Source organism: Manis javanica, chromosome 11, assembly GCF_040802235.1.
Source record: "Manis javanica isolate MJ-LG chromosome 11, MJ_LKY, whole genome shotgun sequence".
Lineage (NCBI taxonomy): Eukaryota > Metazoa > Chordata > Mammalia > Pholidota > Manidae > Manis > Manis javanica.
Window position 1 is genome coordinate 88081361 of NC_133166.1, and position 13752 is coordinate 88095112.

The following is a 13752-nucleotide window of genomic DNA, read 5'->3' on the forward strand; positions in this document are numbered from 1 at the left end:
TTATTTTTGCCTTTGTTACTATTTAAGTTTATACTGGTTTTTTTTGACATTTTGTCATCCAGCATTCAGTGGTAACTATAATATACTTCATTTTCTATTTAATAGGTTCTATCCAAGTTTCCTGAAGGTTTGCTTATTTCTAAACTTCTTGGGCAGTTTGAGGTGAGTGTTCCCTTTTTCACCAACCATGGTTTTCTGTGGCTTATGTTTCTCATGACAGAAATTTTGTTGCTACTCCTTGGGTCCTTTAAGTCTGTGCCCTGGAACTTAAACATCTTATCTTACATTTTGGTGTCCTTTTCTTTCCTAAAATAGTTAAGAATATTGTCCTTAGTAAATACTTGATTATGCATAGGAAGGTATTTTTTACTACTTACTGTTATAAAATTATTAGAGTAAAAGTTAATTTATTTTTACTGTCTGATAATACCAAGTGTCAGTAGGGATGTGGAGAAACAGAATGTGTCATGCACTGCTTGTGGAACAAAACCTCTTTGGAGAACATTTTGGCAGTATCAACTAAAGTTGAAGATATGCATCCCCAGTGACCCACCAGTTGCACTTCTACATATGCACTTTAAAGAAACTCTTGTACATGTGCACATGAAGACATACATAAGATGTATGTACATTGCAGTGTAGTAAAAAACTGGAAACAAATTAAATGGTCATCAGTAGGAGAATAGATAAATTGAGATTGACATTTATACAATGGAATAGTATGTAATAGACAAAACAAATGAGCTAGATTTCTTCTGCACATGGATCATTTTTGGAATAATCATGTTTAGTGAACAAAAATCAAGTTGCAAGAAGAATAATTCAGATATTGCCATCTATCCAATTTTCAAAAATAGTAAGTGTGTATTAGCTGTGTGCCAGCCTCTGTTCTGAATGCTTTTCATTTGATGTGTCAGAAAAAACTGAGGCACAGAGAAGTAATTTGCTGAAGAGTCAGCTAGTAATGGGTAATGAGGATTTGAACTCTAGGCAGCCTACCTTCAGAAACCTACCTCTTAACTACTATGCCATGAGAACTATTACATATTTGGAGATACAAACATGGATATTTGCAATGCTGTAACATAATGGTTAAAATAAATCACCTCTGTGTGCTATTTTATAGATGATATGTGAAGCCAGGATAATATTACCTACTTTCAAACTTTTGTGAAGTTTAAATGACTTAAAATTAAAGTACTTACAACAGTGCCTGCCACATAATAACTGTTTTATAAATGTTGACTCATAGTAGGAGAAAAAGAAGAAAATGTAAGTAGGAAAACTACACATCATTCCTGATAGTGATGGAGAAAACTTAAAATTCACATTGTTTTAAAGAAATTAATTTTTTAAAGCCACAGAGTTCATTTCACATAGGCCTGTGGGAGAAAGCTAAAACAAAGGATTTTGCTGGTTTTGGGTTAACTAGTAAAGTCACTTATCTAATAATAAAATTACAGAATAAAGTCTGTGAGTAGTAGAATGACTTAATTATTATAAAACTTATGGGTAAAATCAACCTCTTGTGCCAGATTCACAACTTAGTGAACGGTTTTCTGCCACAATCATTTTAGCAAATGTAACTTCTTGTAACAAAAATTCATGATGTTAAGGTTACCTTACTATGCTGATAGACAGTAACTGCAATAGAGGGGTTGAGGATTTGATAATTTGGGTGAATGTTGAAACCATAGTTTTGTTGATGTGAAACAATCATAAGATTGTATATCAATGATACATTAATAAAAAGATAAATAAAAAATAAAGTTAGTCAGGGCAAAAAGTCATGATGTTATGGTTACAAGTCAACAATCTTGGGAAAAGTAAAACACCCTTTTAATGTTACAGGGAAGCTCTTTGCTCTTCTTAGTAAACAGTCATAGGCAGAAATTCAACTTTATGATTAGAAATATGTCGTAAGTATAGATTTAATTTAGCTTTTATTCTAACTTAACAGAAACACACCCCTAACCCTTTATCCAACATGATATTAAGAAAAAGCTACCTGTATGATTCACTCTCTTGAAGTACCTGGCTAGTCGTCTGCCATTCTTTCAAAATCCCTTATAAATTGCTAACTGAAGGGAAGACAGTACAGCATCATAGTTGTTGGATCTTCTTGAAACTCCACATAAAGACAGAAAGCAAAACCATAATCCACAATGTTTACAACAAATTTGGGTAATATAGTTTCCATGAACAGTTGTGTGGGGAGTAATCACCAGTAGCCACATAATCTTCATATCAGGGTCTATGCCAGGAGAAAACAGTGGGAAACACAAAAGAACCACAGAAGAACTGTCAGGTAGTTACTAAAGTTCACAGCAAGTCATTTTTAAAACAGCTGAAACTGGATGATATTTTGACATATGTAATAGCAGACAGTGCAAGGCACACATGTCTAATAGAGAGTGTTTCGTGCTAAGGCATAAATGGGACTGAAGCACTATAGCCCTTCTTAATTCTTGAAACAGATTGGCCAGAGCTCCCTTCCGGACAGGACCAGACACTAAGGAGAAATTGAACAGATAGGAAAATAGAAAAAGAGGGATCCAGGTATAAGTAGGGTTCAAGGAAAAGAGGAAATTTCAAAAACAACCTACCATGTATCTTTTTTCTATAAGAAATGTGTTTTTTTTTAACTGAAGTATCATTGATACACAATCTTACATTGGTTTCAAATATACAACACAGTGGTTCAACTGTTTTATTAAATCCTCACTCCCACTAGTGCAACAACCTATATTTTTTAACCGCATATAAATACAAGATGCTCTCTGAAGCAGAAAAGCAATACAGAATGATGTTCTATGGATTAGGAAAACAAATTTCACATAAAATGTGCAACAGAAGAGGATCAGAGTCAAATCTCTTCATTGTGTTAAGAAAAAAGAATAAGGAGCAGAATAACATATCTATAGACAAAGCATGTCAAACATGTGCCTTTAATATAGATCAATACTGAAGCCTGCTGTTTAAAAATATATTAAAGTGATATAAACATGAAAGAACAACATAAACCTTAATAACATCAATTTGGAAATAAGGTGATAGTATTTAGGGAAGAATAGAAAGAAACTTAACTACAAAGATTAGAAGAGCAAAAAAATACAACAGATAATGCCTTAAGAAAAACCAAAGGTACAATTCTTTCAAAATGTTCCTTTCTCAAGGGAACCCTCCTACACTGCTGGTGGGAATGTAAATTAGTTCAACCATTGTGGAAAGCAGTATGGAGGTTCCTCAAAAAACTAAAAATAGAAATACCATTTGATCCAGGAATTCCACTCCTAGGAATTTACCCTAAGAATGCAGGATCCCAGTTTGAAAAAGACATATGCACCCCTATGTTTATCACGGCACTATTTACAATAGCTAAGAAATGGAAGCAACCTAAGTGTCCATCAGTCAATGAATGGATAAAGAAGATGTGGTACAAATACACAATGGAATACTATTCAGCCATAAGAAGAAAACAAGTCCTACCATTTGCAGCAACATGGATGGAGCTAGAGGGTATTATGCTCAGTGAAATAAGCCAGGTGGAAAAAGACAAGTATCAGATGATTTCACTCATCTGTGGAATATAAGAACAAAAAACTGAAGGAACAAAACAGCAGCAGATTCACAGAACCCAAGAATGGACTAACAGTTACCAAAGGGAAAGGGACTGGGGAGGATGGGTCAGAAGGGAGGGATAAGGGGGAAAAAAGGGGCATTAAGATTAGCACATATAATGTAGTGGGCGGGCATGGGGAAGGCAGCACAACACAGAGGAGACAAGTAGTGATTCTATAGCATCTTACTACACTGATTGACAGTGACTGTAATGGGGTATGTGGGGGGGACTTAATAATGGGGGGAGTCTAGTAACCATAATGTTGCTCATGTAACTGTACATTAATGATACCAAAAAAAAAATGTTCCTTTCTCAAAAGTCAAAAGGAAATGGAGACACTGGGGATCCAGACACAAAAGACTGTCTATAAGAGGTTTTTGAAATCTAGTGAGAACCCCAGGTATGTAAATAAATTAAGATGATATTATGCCTGAGTAGCTTATATTGGAATAATCCTAAAGGTAACTGTTATGAATTCTGGACAAAATATTTTAAAAACCACTCTTTGAAGGTACTAGAAATTGTCCAAAAGCAGGCAGAAGTTGGGCAGGAGTCAGCATCCAGAGGAGTGAATGGCACATCCTTGATTTGCCTGAGTTTTGGCTTGGTGGCAGGCCCCATCCCATACTTGGAACTGGGGAAATGGGTAAAAATGAGGATTTTCCCAGTGTAAGGAACCAGAGGATACAGTTTGTTGCTCCCTAAGCAGCTGAAAAATGAGAATAAATCTTAAGATGGAGAGAGCTGCAGAGAGGGAACCCCAGACACTACACATAAATTTCGCTCTAATCTCTGGCTAACTCTTGGTCTGCACAGTCAGGCTCAGAGCAGCATGGTAAGGCTAAAAGAACTGAAGGTGTTTCAGCTGTTTCCCCCAACTGGGAGGCAGAGTTTGAGTTTAAGTTATGCCAAATTAACTCCCTGCTGAAAAAAAAAGCAAAAGCAATACTGCTAAGTGGAGCATAAAACATTCCAGAGGCTCTACAACACATCTGCCACAATGTCCAGGATACAAACCAAAATTACTAGCTTTGTTGAGAGAAGAAAATGTGACTGACCTTGGTGAAGAGAAAAAGCAGTCAATGAAGATGATCCTGAGATGATGCATATGTTGATGTTAGCAAAAAGGGTTTTAAAGGAAACCCTTTAAGACCACATTAAAGTATTTAAGGGAATATGTCTTCATATTGAATGTACAGATAAAATCTATAAAAATCAAATCATTTTCTAAAACTGAAAATGAAATAGCATGAAACAAAAAATCCACTATCCACTTCAGTATCTTAACAACAAATTGGAAATGGCAGACGAAAGTATTAGTGAACGTCAAAAGAGGTCAATAGAAAGCCATAGCATGATGGGTGGAGGGGCAGTACAGGGAATTATAGATTGCAAAGTTCTTAATACTTTATGCAAGGTAGTACAGTAAAACTGAAAAGTTAAGGATGTATAGACCTACCTTAAAAATACAGTTATAAACCCAGTAGATAAATTAAAATGGAATTGTATAAAAATGCTTAGTAAACCTAAAGGAAGATAGGGTTTTACTGGCAGCTGTCTTGCTTGAAAGACAACAAAGGAATAAAACTTGAGAGTAGCAAAATACAGATGGAATCAATGGAAGTTAAATAGCAAAATGATAGCTGTAAATCCAATTGTATTAGTAATTTCATAAATGAAAATGGGCTAATGTAAATTAATGACATTAGACAGGATGAAACAGCAAGAATGCAGCAACCTGCTGTCCACAAGAATCAGAATCACACTATAAAGACACAGATTGGCTTAAAGTAGAAGATGAAAAAGATATATTGTACATAGAGTAAACATAAAAACTGAGTGGCTAAAAATAAAAAGATAAAGCAGACTTCAAGGCAAAGAGTATTATCAGAGATAGAGGGACATTTCATAAGGATAAAGGGTCAATTCTTTAGGAAGACACAACAGTCAAATGTGTATCCACCTAATAATGCTTTAAAATAAGTGACCTAAAAATTGGTAGAACTCATTATGAATAAATTCCTCAAATATATAGTTTTTTTTCCAGCAGTTGATAGAATAGTCCAAAAAAATGAATACGTACATACAAAATCTGAACCATTCTGTATATACTATCTTGTTCTGTTTGACTTTTATAGAAAGCTATACCCAAAAACTGCAGAATACACATTCTATTCAAATGCATATGGGATACTGCCAAAATAGGCCATATAGATAGCCATAGACTGTCTCAACAAATTTCAAAATATTGAGATCTTAGTTCTCTGTATTAAGATGGAGTTAAATTATAAATCAGTGTAACAGATTACTTAAGTATTAACCATCCACGTAATTTGGAAATTAAACAATACTCTTTCAAACAACTTAGTAGAGAAGAAATTATAAGGAAATTTGAAAGTATTTCCAACGGAATGATAATGAAAATAGAACATATCCAAATTTGTGCAGTGCAATTAAAGCTTTAAAATGCCTAAATTAGAAAAGAAGGGTATAAGATCATTGACACGGGGTTTACCTTAAGAAGGCTAGAAAAGGAGGAACAAAGTAAACTCGAGCAGGAGGAAGGAAATAAGCTAAGAATAGAAATCAATTAATTGCAACAAGAAAGAATGAACAAAGCCAAATATTGATTCTCTGAAAGATAATGAAAATTGATAACCTACTGGCTAATGAAATTAAGAAAGGAGGACATAAAATACCAGTAGCAAGAAAGAAAGAGATTCTATTATTATAGATCCTACAGATGCTAAAAGCACATGTAAGGGGATATTGTGAATAACTGTGCCTGTCATTTGACAACTGAGATGAAATGAATTCCTTAAAAGGCACAAACTGAAGAAAAACTATTTGCAGAAAACATGATTCTCTATGTAGACTATACTAAGACTTTGTGAAAAAGCTACTAGAATAAGTGAATTAAGGCCAAAGATAAGGTTACTATAAAAAACTTGTATTTCCATATAAAGGCAGCAAACAATTGGAAAATGAAAATTTTTAAATTGTATTTGCAATAGTGTCAAATTACTTGAAAATAATTTTAACAAAAGATATAAGGCATCTACATTGAAAGAGAAGTGAGAGAGACTTAAGTACATTGAGAGCTATAACACATTCATGGGTGAGAAGACTCAATATTGTTAATAATCATTCCCATTATAATTGTTCAGTACATTCCCATTATAATTCTTGCAAGAGATTTATAAATATTGGCAAATCCATCATTTGTCATATGTGACAGCGCATAAGGAAATCCACTCTTATGCACTCTACTGACTTCTGATAGACATGCCAAAGGAATTCAGCGGGGATGGGAAAATCTTTTTAACAAATGATGCTGGAATAACTGAGTATTAATACAGGAAAAAAATTGAACCTCAACCCCAACCTCACACCAAGTGAAAAATGTAATTTAGATATATAATAGACCTAAATGAAGATATTAAAAATTAAAGCTTCTAGAAGAAAACATATTCATAATCTGGGGATAGGTAAGGTTCTTAGGACATGGAAAGCGATAATCAATTTAAAGGAAAATTGATCATGAGACTATATGAGCATTCTCCTTAGCAGACTCCATTTAAAAATTAATAAGCAGACCACAGACTGGGAAGAAATTTACAATCATAGCTCTAAAAAATGACTAAAATCCAGAATACATAAATATCCTTCTATAGAGTCATTACAGAAAGCCAAATAATTCCACCAAAAAAATGGCAGAAAGATTTGAACAGACACTTCATAAATGCAGATATGAGTTATTAATCACAAATGATTGTATGCTCATACATTTTTGGTGCAAGTATAAAATGGTACAAGTAATTTGGAAAGTGTTCCAACAGTTTCTTACAAAATAAATACATATTTATCCTTTGACCTAGAATTAATGCTCTCAGATATTTATCTAAGAGAAATCAAAACGTATGTTTGCATAAAAGACTTGAATGATAATATAACAGCTTTATATTTAATATCCAGAACTTATTCATTAATAGGATAATGAATAAAGAAATTGTGGTATATTCTTACAAGAAAATACTTATTCAGCATTAAAAAAGAAATAAACTGATACATGAACCTATGTGGATGAATCTGAGAAACACTTGCTGCTTGAATGAAGCTTCACACAGAAGAGTATGTACTGTAGGATGTTTTCTGTTTTTGCATCTATCAGAGCTAACTGAATGGTAAACATAAGTTTTATGCATTTCACTGTATAAGTTTTTCACTTCCTTGGTTAGGTTTATTCCTAGATATTTTATTCTTTTTTATGCAATTCTGGATGGAATTGTTTTCCTGATGTCTTTTTTTTAAGGTATATTGATATACACTCTTAATGAAGGTTTCACATGAAAAAACAATGTAGTTACTACATTTACCCATATTATCAAGTCCCCACCAATACCCCATTGCAGTCACGTCCATCAGTGTAGTAAGATGCACAGATTCACTATTTGCCTTCTCTGTGCTACACTGTCTTCCCTGTGACCCCTCACACCATGTGTACTAGACATAATACCTCTCAATCCCCTCCTTCTCCCCCACAACCTGCGCTCTCACACCCTCCCCTTTGGTAACCACTAGTTCCTTCTTGGAGTCTCTCTGAGTCTGCTGCTATTTTGTTTCTTCAGTTTTGCTTTGTTGTTATACTCCACAAATGAGGGAAATAATTTGGCATTTGTCTTTCTCTGCCTGGCTTTTTTCACTGAGCATAAAATCCTGCAGCTCTATCCATGTTATTGCAAATGGTAGAATTTGTTTCTTTCTTATGGCTGAATAGTATTCCATTGTGTATATGTACCACTTCTTGTTTATCCATTCATCTACTGATAGACACTTAGGTTGCTTCCATATCTTGGCTGTTGTAAATAGTGCTGCAATAAACATAGGGATGCATATGTCTTTTTGAATCTGAGAACTTGTATTCTTTGGGTAAATTCCAAGGAGTGGGATTTCCGGGTCAAATGGTATTTCTATTTTGAGTTTTTTGAGGAACCTCCATATTGCTTTCCACAGTGGTTGAACTAGCTTACATTCCCACCAGCAGTGTAGGAGGGTTCCCCTTTCTCCGTATCCTTGCCAGCATTTGTTGTTCTCAGTCTTTTTGATGCTGGCCATCCTTACTGGTATGAGGTGATATCTCATTGTGGTTTTAATTTGAATTTCCCTGATGATTAGTGATGTGGAGCATCTTTTCATGTTTCTGTTGGCCATCTGAATTTCTTCTTTGGAAAATTGTCTCTTCATATCCTCTGCCCATTTTTTAATCAGGTTATTTGCTTTTTGGGTGTTGAGGTGTGTGAGTTCTTTATATATTTTGGATGTTAACTCCTTGTTGGATATGTTGCTTACAAATATATTCTCCCATACTGAATGATGCCTTTTTGTTCTGTTGATGGTGTCTTTTGCCGTACAGAAACTTTTTAGTTTGATGTTGTCCCATGAGTTTATTTTTGCTTTTGTTTCCCTTGCTTGAGGATATGTGTTCAGGAAGAAGTTGTTCATGCTTATATTCAGGAGACTTTTGCCTATGTTGTCTTCTAAGAGTTTTATTGTTTCATGACATACATTCAGGTCTTTGATCCATTTCTAGTGTACTTTTGTGTATGGGGTTAAACAATAATCCAGTTTCATTCTCTTGCATGTAGCTGTTCAGTTTTGCCAACACCAGCTGTTGAAGAGGCTGTCATTTCCCCATTGTATGTCCATAGCTCCTTTATCATTTATTAATTGACCATATATGCTTGGGTTTATATCTGGGCTCTCTTGTCTATTCCACTGCTCTATGGGTCTGTTCTTGTGCCAGTACCAAATTGTCTTGATTACTGTGGCTTTGTAGTAGAGCTTGAAGTTGGGGAACATAATCCCCCCTGCTTTATTCTTCCTTCTCAGGATTTCTTTGGCTATTTGGGGTCTTTTGTGGTTCCATATAAATTTTAGAACGATTTGCTCTAGTTCATTGAAGAATGCTCTTGGTATTTTGATAGGGATTGTATTGAATCTATAGATTGCTTAGGCAGAATGGCCATTTTAACAATATTAATCCTATCCATGAGCACAGGATGTGTTTCCATTTATTGGTATCTTCTTTAATTTTTCTCATTAATGTCTTGTTGTTTTTGAAGTGTAGGTCTTTCACTTCCTTGGTTAGGTTTATTCCTTGGTATTTAATTCTTTTTGGTGCAATTGTGAATGGAATTGTTTGTCTGATTTCTCTTTCTGTTAGTTCATCATTAGTGTATAGGAATGCTACAGATATCTGTGTATTAGTTTTGTATCCTGTAACTTTGCTGAATTCAGATATTAGATCAAGTAGTTTTGGAGTGGATTCTTTAGGGTTTTTTCTGTACAATATCATGTTATCTGCAAACAGTGACAGTTTAACTTCTTCCTTACCAATCTGGATGCACTTAATTTCTTTGTGTTGTCTAATTGCTATGGCGAGGACTTCCAGAACTATGTTGAATAAAAGTGGAGAGACTGGGCATCCTTGTCTTGTTCCCAATCTCAGAGGAAAAGCTTTCAGCTTCTTGCTGTTAAGTATGATGTTGGCTGTGGTTTGTCATATATGGCCTTTATTATTTTGAGGTATTTGCCCTCTATACCCATTTTGCTGAGAGTTTTTACCATGAATGGATGTTGAATTTTGTCAAGTGCTTTTTTGGCATCTATGGAGATGATCATATGGTTTTTGTCCTTTTTTGTTGATGTGGTGGATGATATTGATTTTTTATTTTTTATTTTTTTGATCAATGAATAGATATATATTTTTTTATTTTGTTATCATTAATCTACAATTACATGAAGAACATTATGTTTACTAGGCTTTCCCCTGCCCCAAGTCCCCCCCCACAAAACCCATTACAGTCACTGTCCATCAGCATAGTAAGATGTTGTAGAATCACTACTTGTCTTCTCTGTGTTGCACAGCCCTCCCCTTTACCCCACCCGCCACATTATACATGCTAATCATAATACCCCCTTTTTTCTCCCCCGCCTTTATCCCTCCCTACCCTCCCATTCTCCCCAGTCTCTTTCCCTTTGGTAACTGTTAGTCCATTCTTGGGTTCTGTGATTCTGCTGCTGTTTTGTTCCTTCAGTTTTTCTTACACTCCACAGATGAGTGAAATCATTTGGTATTTGTCTTTCACTGCTTGGCTTATTTCACTGAGCATAATACCCTTTAGCTCCATCCATGTTGTTGCAAATTGTAGGATTTGTTTTCTACTTATGGCTGAATAATATTCCATTGTGTATATGTACCACATCTTCTTTATCCATTCATCTACTGATGGACACTTAGGTTGCTTCCATTTCTTGGCTATTGTAAATAGTGCTGCAATCTGTCTTTTTCAAACTGGCTCATCTGTCTTTTTCAAACTAGAGTGTTGCATTCTTAGAGTAAATTCCTAGAAGTGGAATTCCTGTGTCAAATGGTAAGTCTATTTTGACCATTTTGAGAAACCTCCATATTGCTTTCCACAATGGTTGAACTAATTTACATTCCCACCAGCAGTGTAGGAGGGTTCCCCTTTCTCCACAACCTCGCCAGTTGTTGTTTGTCTTTTGGATGGTAGCCATCCTTACTGGTGTGAGGTGATATCTCATTTTGGTTTTAATTTGCATTTCTCTGATGACTAGTGATGTGGAGCATCTTTTCATGTGTCTGTTGGCCATCTGAATTTCTTCTTTGGAGAACTGTCTGTTCAGCTCCTCTGCCCATTTTTTAATTGGATAATTTGCTTTTTGTTTGTGGAGGTGGGTGAGCTCTTTATATATTTTGGATGTCAAGCCTTTATTGGATCTTTCACTTATGAATATATTCTCCCATACCGTAGGGTACCTTTTTGTTCTGTTGATGGTGTCCTTTGCTGTACAGAAGCTTTTCAGCTTGATATAGTCCCACTTGTTCATTTTTGCTTTTGTTTTTCTTGCCTGGGGAGATATGTTCATGAACAAGTCGCTAATGTTTATGTCCAAGAGATTTTTGCCTATGTTTTTTCTAAGAGTTTTATGGTTTCATGATTTACATTCAGGTCTTTGATCCATTTCAAATTTACTTTTGTGTATGGGGTTAGACAGTGATCCAGTTTCATTCTCTTATATGTAGCTGTCCAGTTTTGCCAGCACCATCTGTTGAAGAGACTGTCATTTCCCCACTGTATGTCCATGGCTCCTTTATCGAATATTAATTGACCATATATGTTTGGGTTAATGTCTGGAGTCTCTATTCTGTTCCATTGGTCTGTGGCTCTGTTCTTGTGCCAGTACCAAATTGTCTTGATTACTATGGCTTTGTAGTAGAGCTTGTAGTTGGGGAGTGAGATTCCCCCCACTTTATTCTTCTTTCTCAGGATTGCTTTGGCTATTCGGGGTCTTTGGTGTTTCCCTATGAATTTTTGGAATTATTTGTTCCAGTTTGTTGAAGTATGTTGTTGGTAATTTGATAGGGATTGCATCAAATCTGTATATTGCTTTGGGCAGGATGGCCATTTTGATGATATTAATTCTTCCTAGCCAAGAGCATGGGATGAGTTTCCATTTGTTAGTGTCCTCTTTAATTTCTCTTAAGAGTGTCTTGTAGTTTTCTGGGTATAGGTCTTTCACTTCTTTCTTTGGTTAGGTTTATTCCTAGGTATTTTATTCTTTTTGATGCAATTGTGAATGGAATTGTTTTCCTGATTTCTCTTTCTATTAGTTCATTGTTAGTATATGGGAAAGCCACAGATTTCTGTGTGTTAATTTTGTATCCTGCAACTTTGCTGTATTCCAATATCAGTTCTAGTAGTTTTGGAGTGGAGTCTTTAGGGTTTTTTATGTACAGTATCATGTCAGCTGCAAATAGTGACAGTTTAACTTCTTCTTTACCAATCTGGATTCCTTGTATTTCTTTGTTTTGTCTAATTGCCGTGGCTAGGACCTCCAGTACTATGCTGAATAACAGTGGGGAGAGTGGGCTTCCCTGTCTTGTTCCTGATGTCAGAGGAAAAGTTTTCAGCCTCTCGCTGTTCAGTATGATATTGGCTGTGGGTTTATCATATATGGCCTTTATTATGTTGAGGTACTTGCCCTCTATACACATTTTGTTGAGAGTTTTTATCATGAATGGATGTTGAATTTTGTCAAATGCTTTTTCAGCATCTATGGAGATGATCATGTGGTTTTTGTCTTTCTTTTTGTTTATGTGGTAAATGATGTTGATGGATTTTTGAATGTTTTACCATCCTTGCATCCCTGGGATGAATGAATCCTACTTGCTCGTAATGTATGATCCTTTTGATATATTTTTTAATTCGGTTTGCTAATATTTTATTAAGTATTTTTGCATCTACGTTCATCAGGGATATTGGTCTGTAATTTTCTTTTTTGGTGGGGTCTTTGCCTGGTTTTGGAATTAGGGTGATGTTGGCTTCATAGAATGAATTTGGGAGTATTCCCTCCTCTTCTATTTTTCAGAAAACTTTAAGGAGAATGGGTATTATATCTTCTCTGTATGTCTGATAAAATTCCGAGGTAAATCCATCTGGCCTGGGGTTTTTTTTCTTGGGTAGTTTTTTGATTACCGCTTCAATTTCTTTGCTGGTAATTGGTTTGTTTAGATTTTGTGTTTCTTCCTTGGTCAGTCTTGGAAGGTTGTATTTTTCTAGGAAGTTGTCCATTTCTTCTAGGTTTTCCAGCTTCTTAGCATATAGGTTTTCATAGTACTCTCTAATAATTCTTTGTATTTCTGTGGCGTCCATCATGATGTTTCCTTTCTCGTTTCTGATTCTGTTGATGTGTGTTGATTCTCTTTTTCTCTTAATAAGTCTGGCTAGAGGCTTATCTATTTTGTTTATTTTCTCAAAGAACCAGCTCTTGGTTTCATTGATTTTTTTCTATTGTTTTATTCTTCTCAATCTTGTTTATTTCTTCTCTGATCTTTATTATGTCCCTCCTTCTGCTGACTTTTGGCCTCATTTGTTCTTCTTTTTCCAATTTTGATAATTGTGACGTTAGACCATTCATTTGGGTTTGTTCTTCCTTCTTTAAATATGCTTCAATTACTATATACTTTCCTCTTAAAACTGCTTTCTCTGTGTCCCACAGAAGTTGGGGCTTTGTGTTGTTGTTGTCATTTATTTCCATATATTGGT

The 13752-nt window shown here is 35.1% G+C and overlaps 1 protein-coding gene across 4 annotated transcripts in view; it reads left to right on the forward strand.

Moving 5' to 3' along the window:
* The window catches only part of TDRD5 (tudor domain containing 5), an 82229-nt gene that overhangs the window by 19189 nt on the left and 49288 nt on the right, over window positions 1–13752 (forward strand). For all 4 annotated transcript variants that reach the window (XM_037021069.2, XM_037021070.2, XM_037021071.2 and 1 more), the window contains exon 6: window positions 106–162. In XM_037021069.2, coding sequence (XP_036876964.2) covers window positions 106–162 — 57 coding nt within the window. The remainder of the gene's footprint in view (window positions 1–105; window positions 163–13752) is intronic.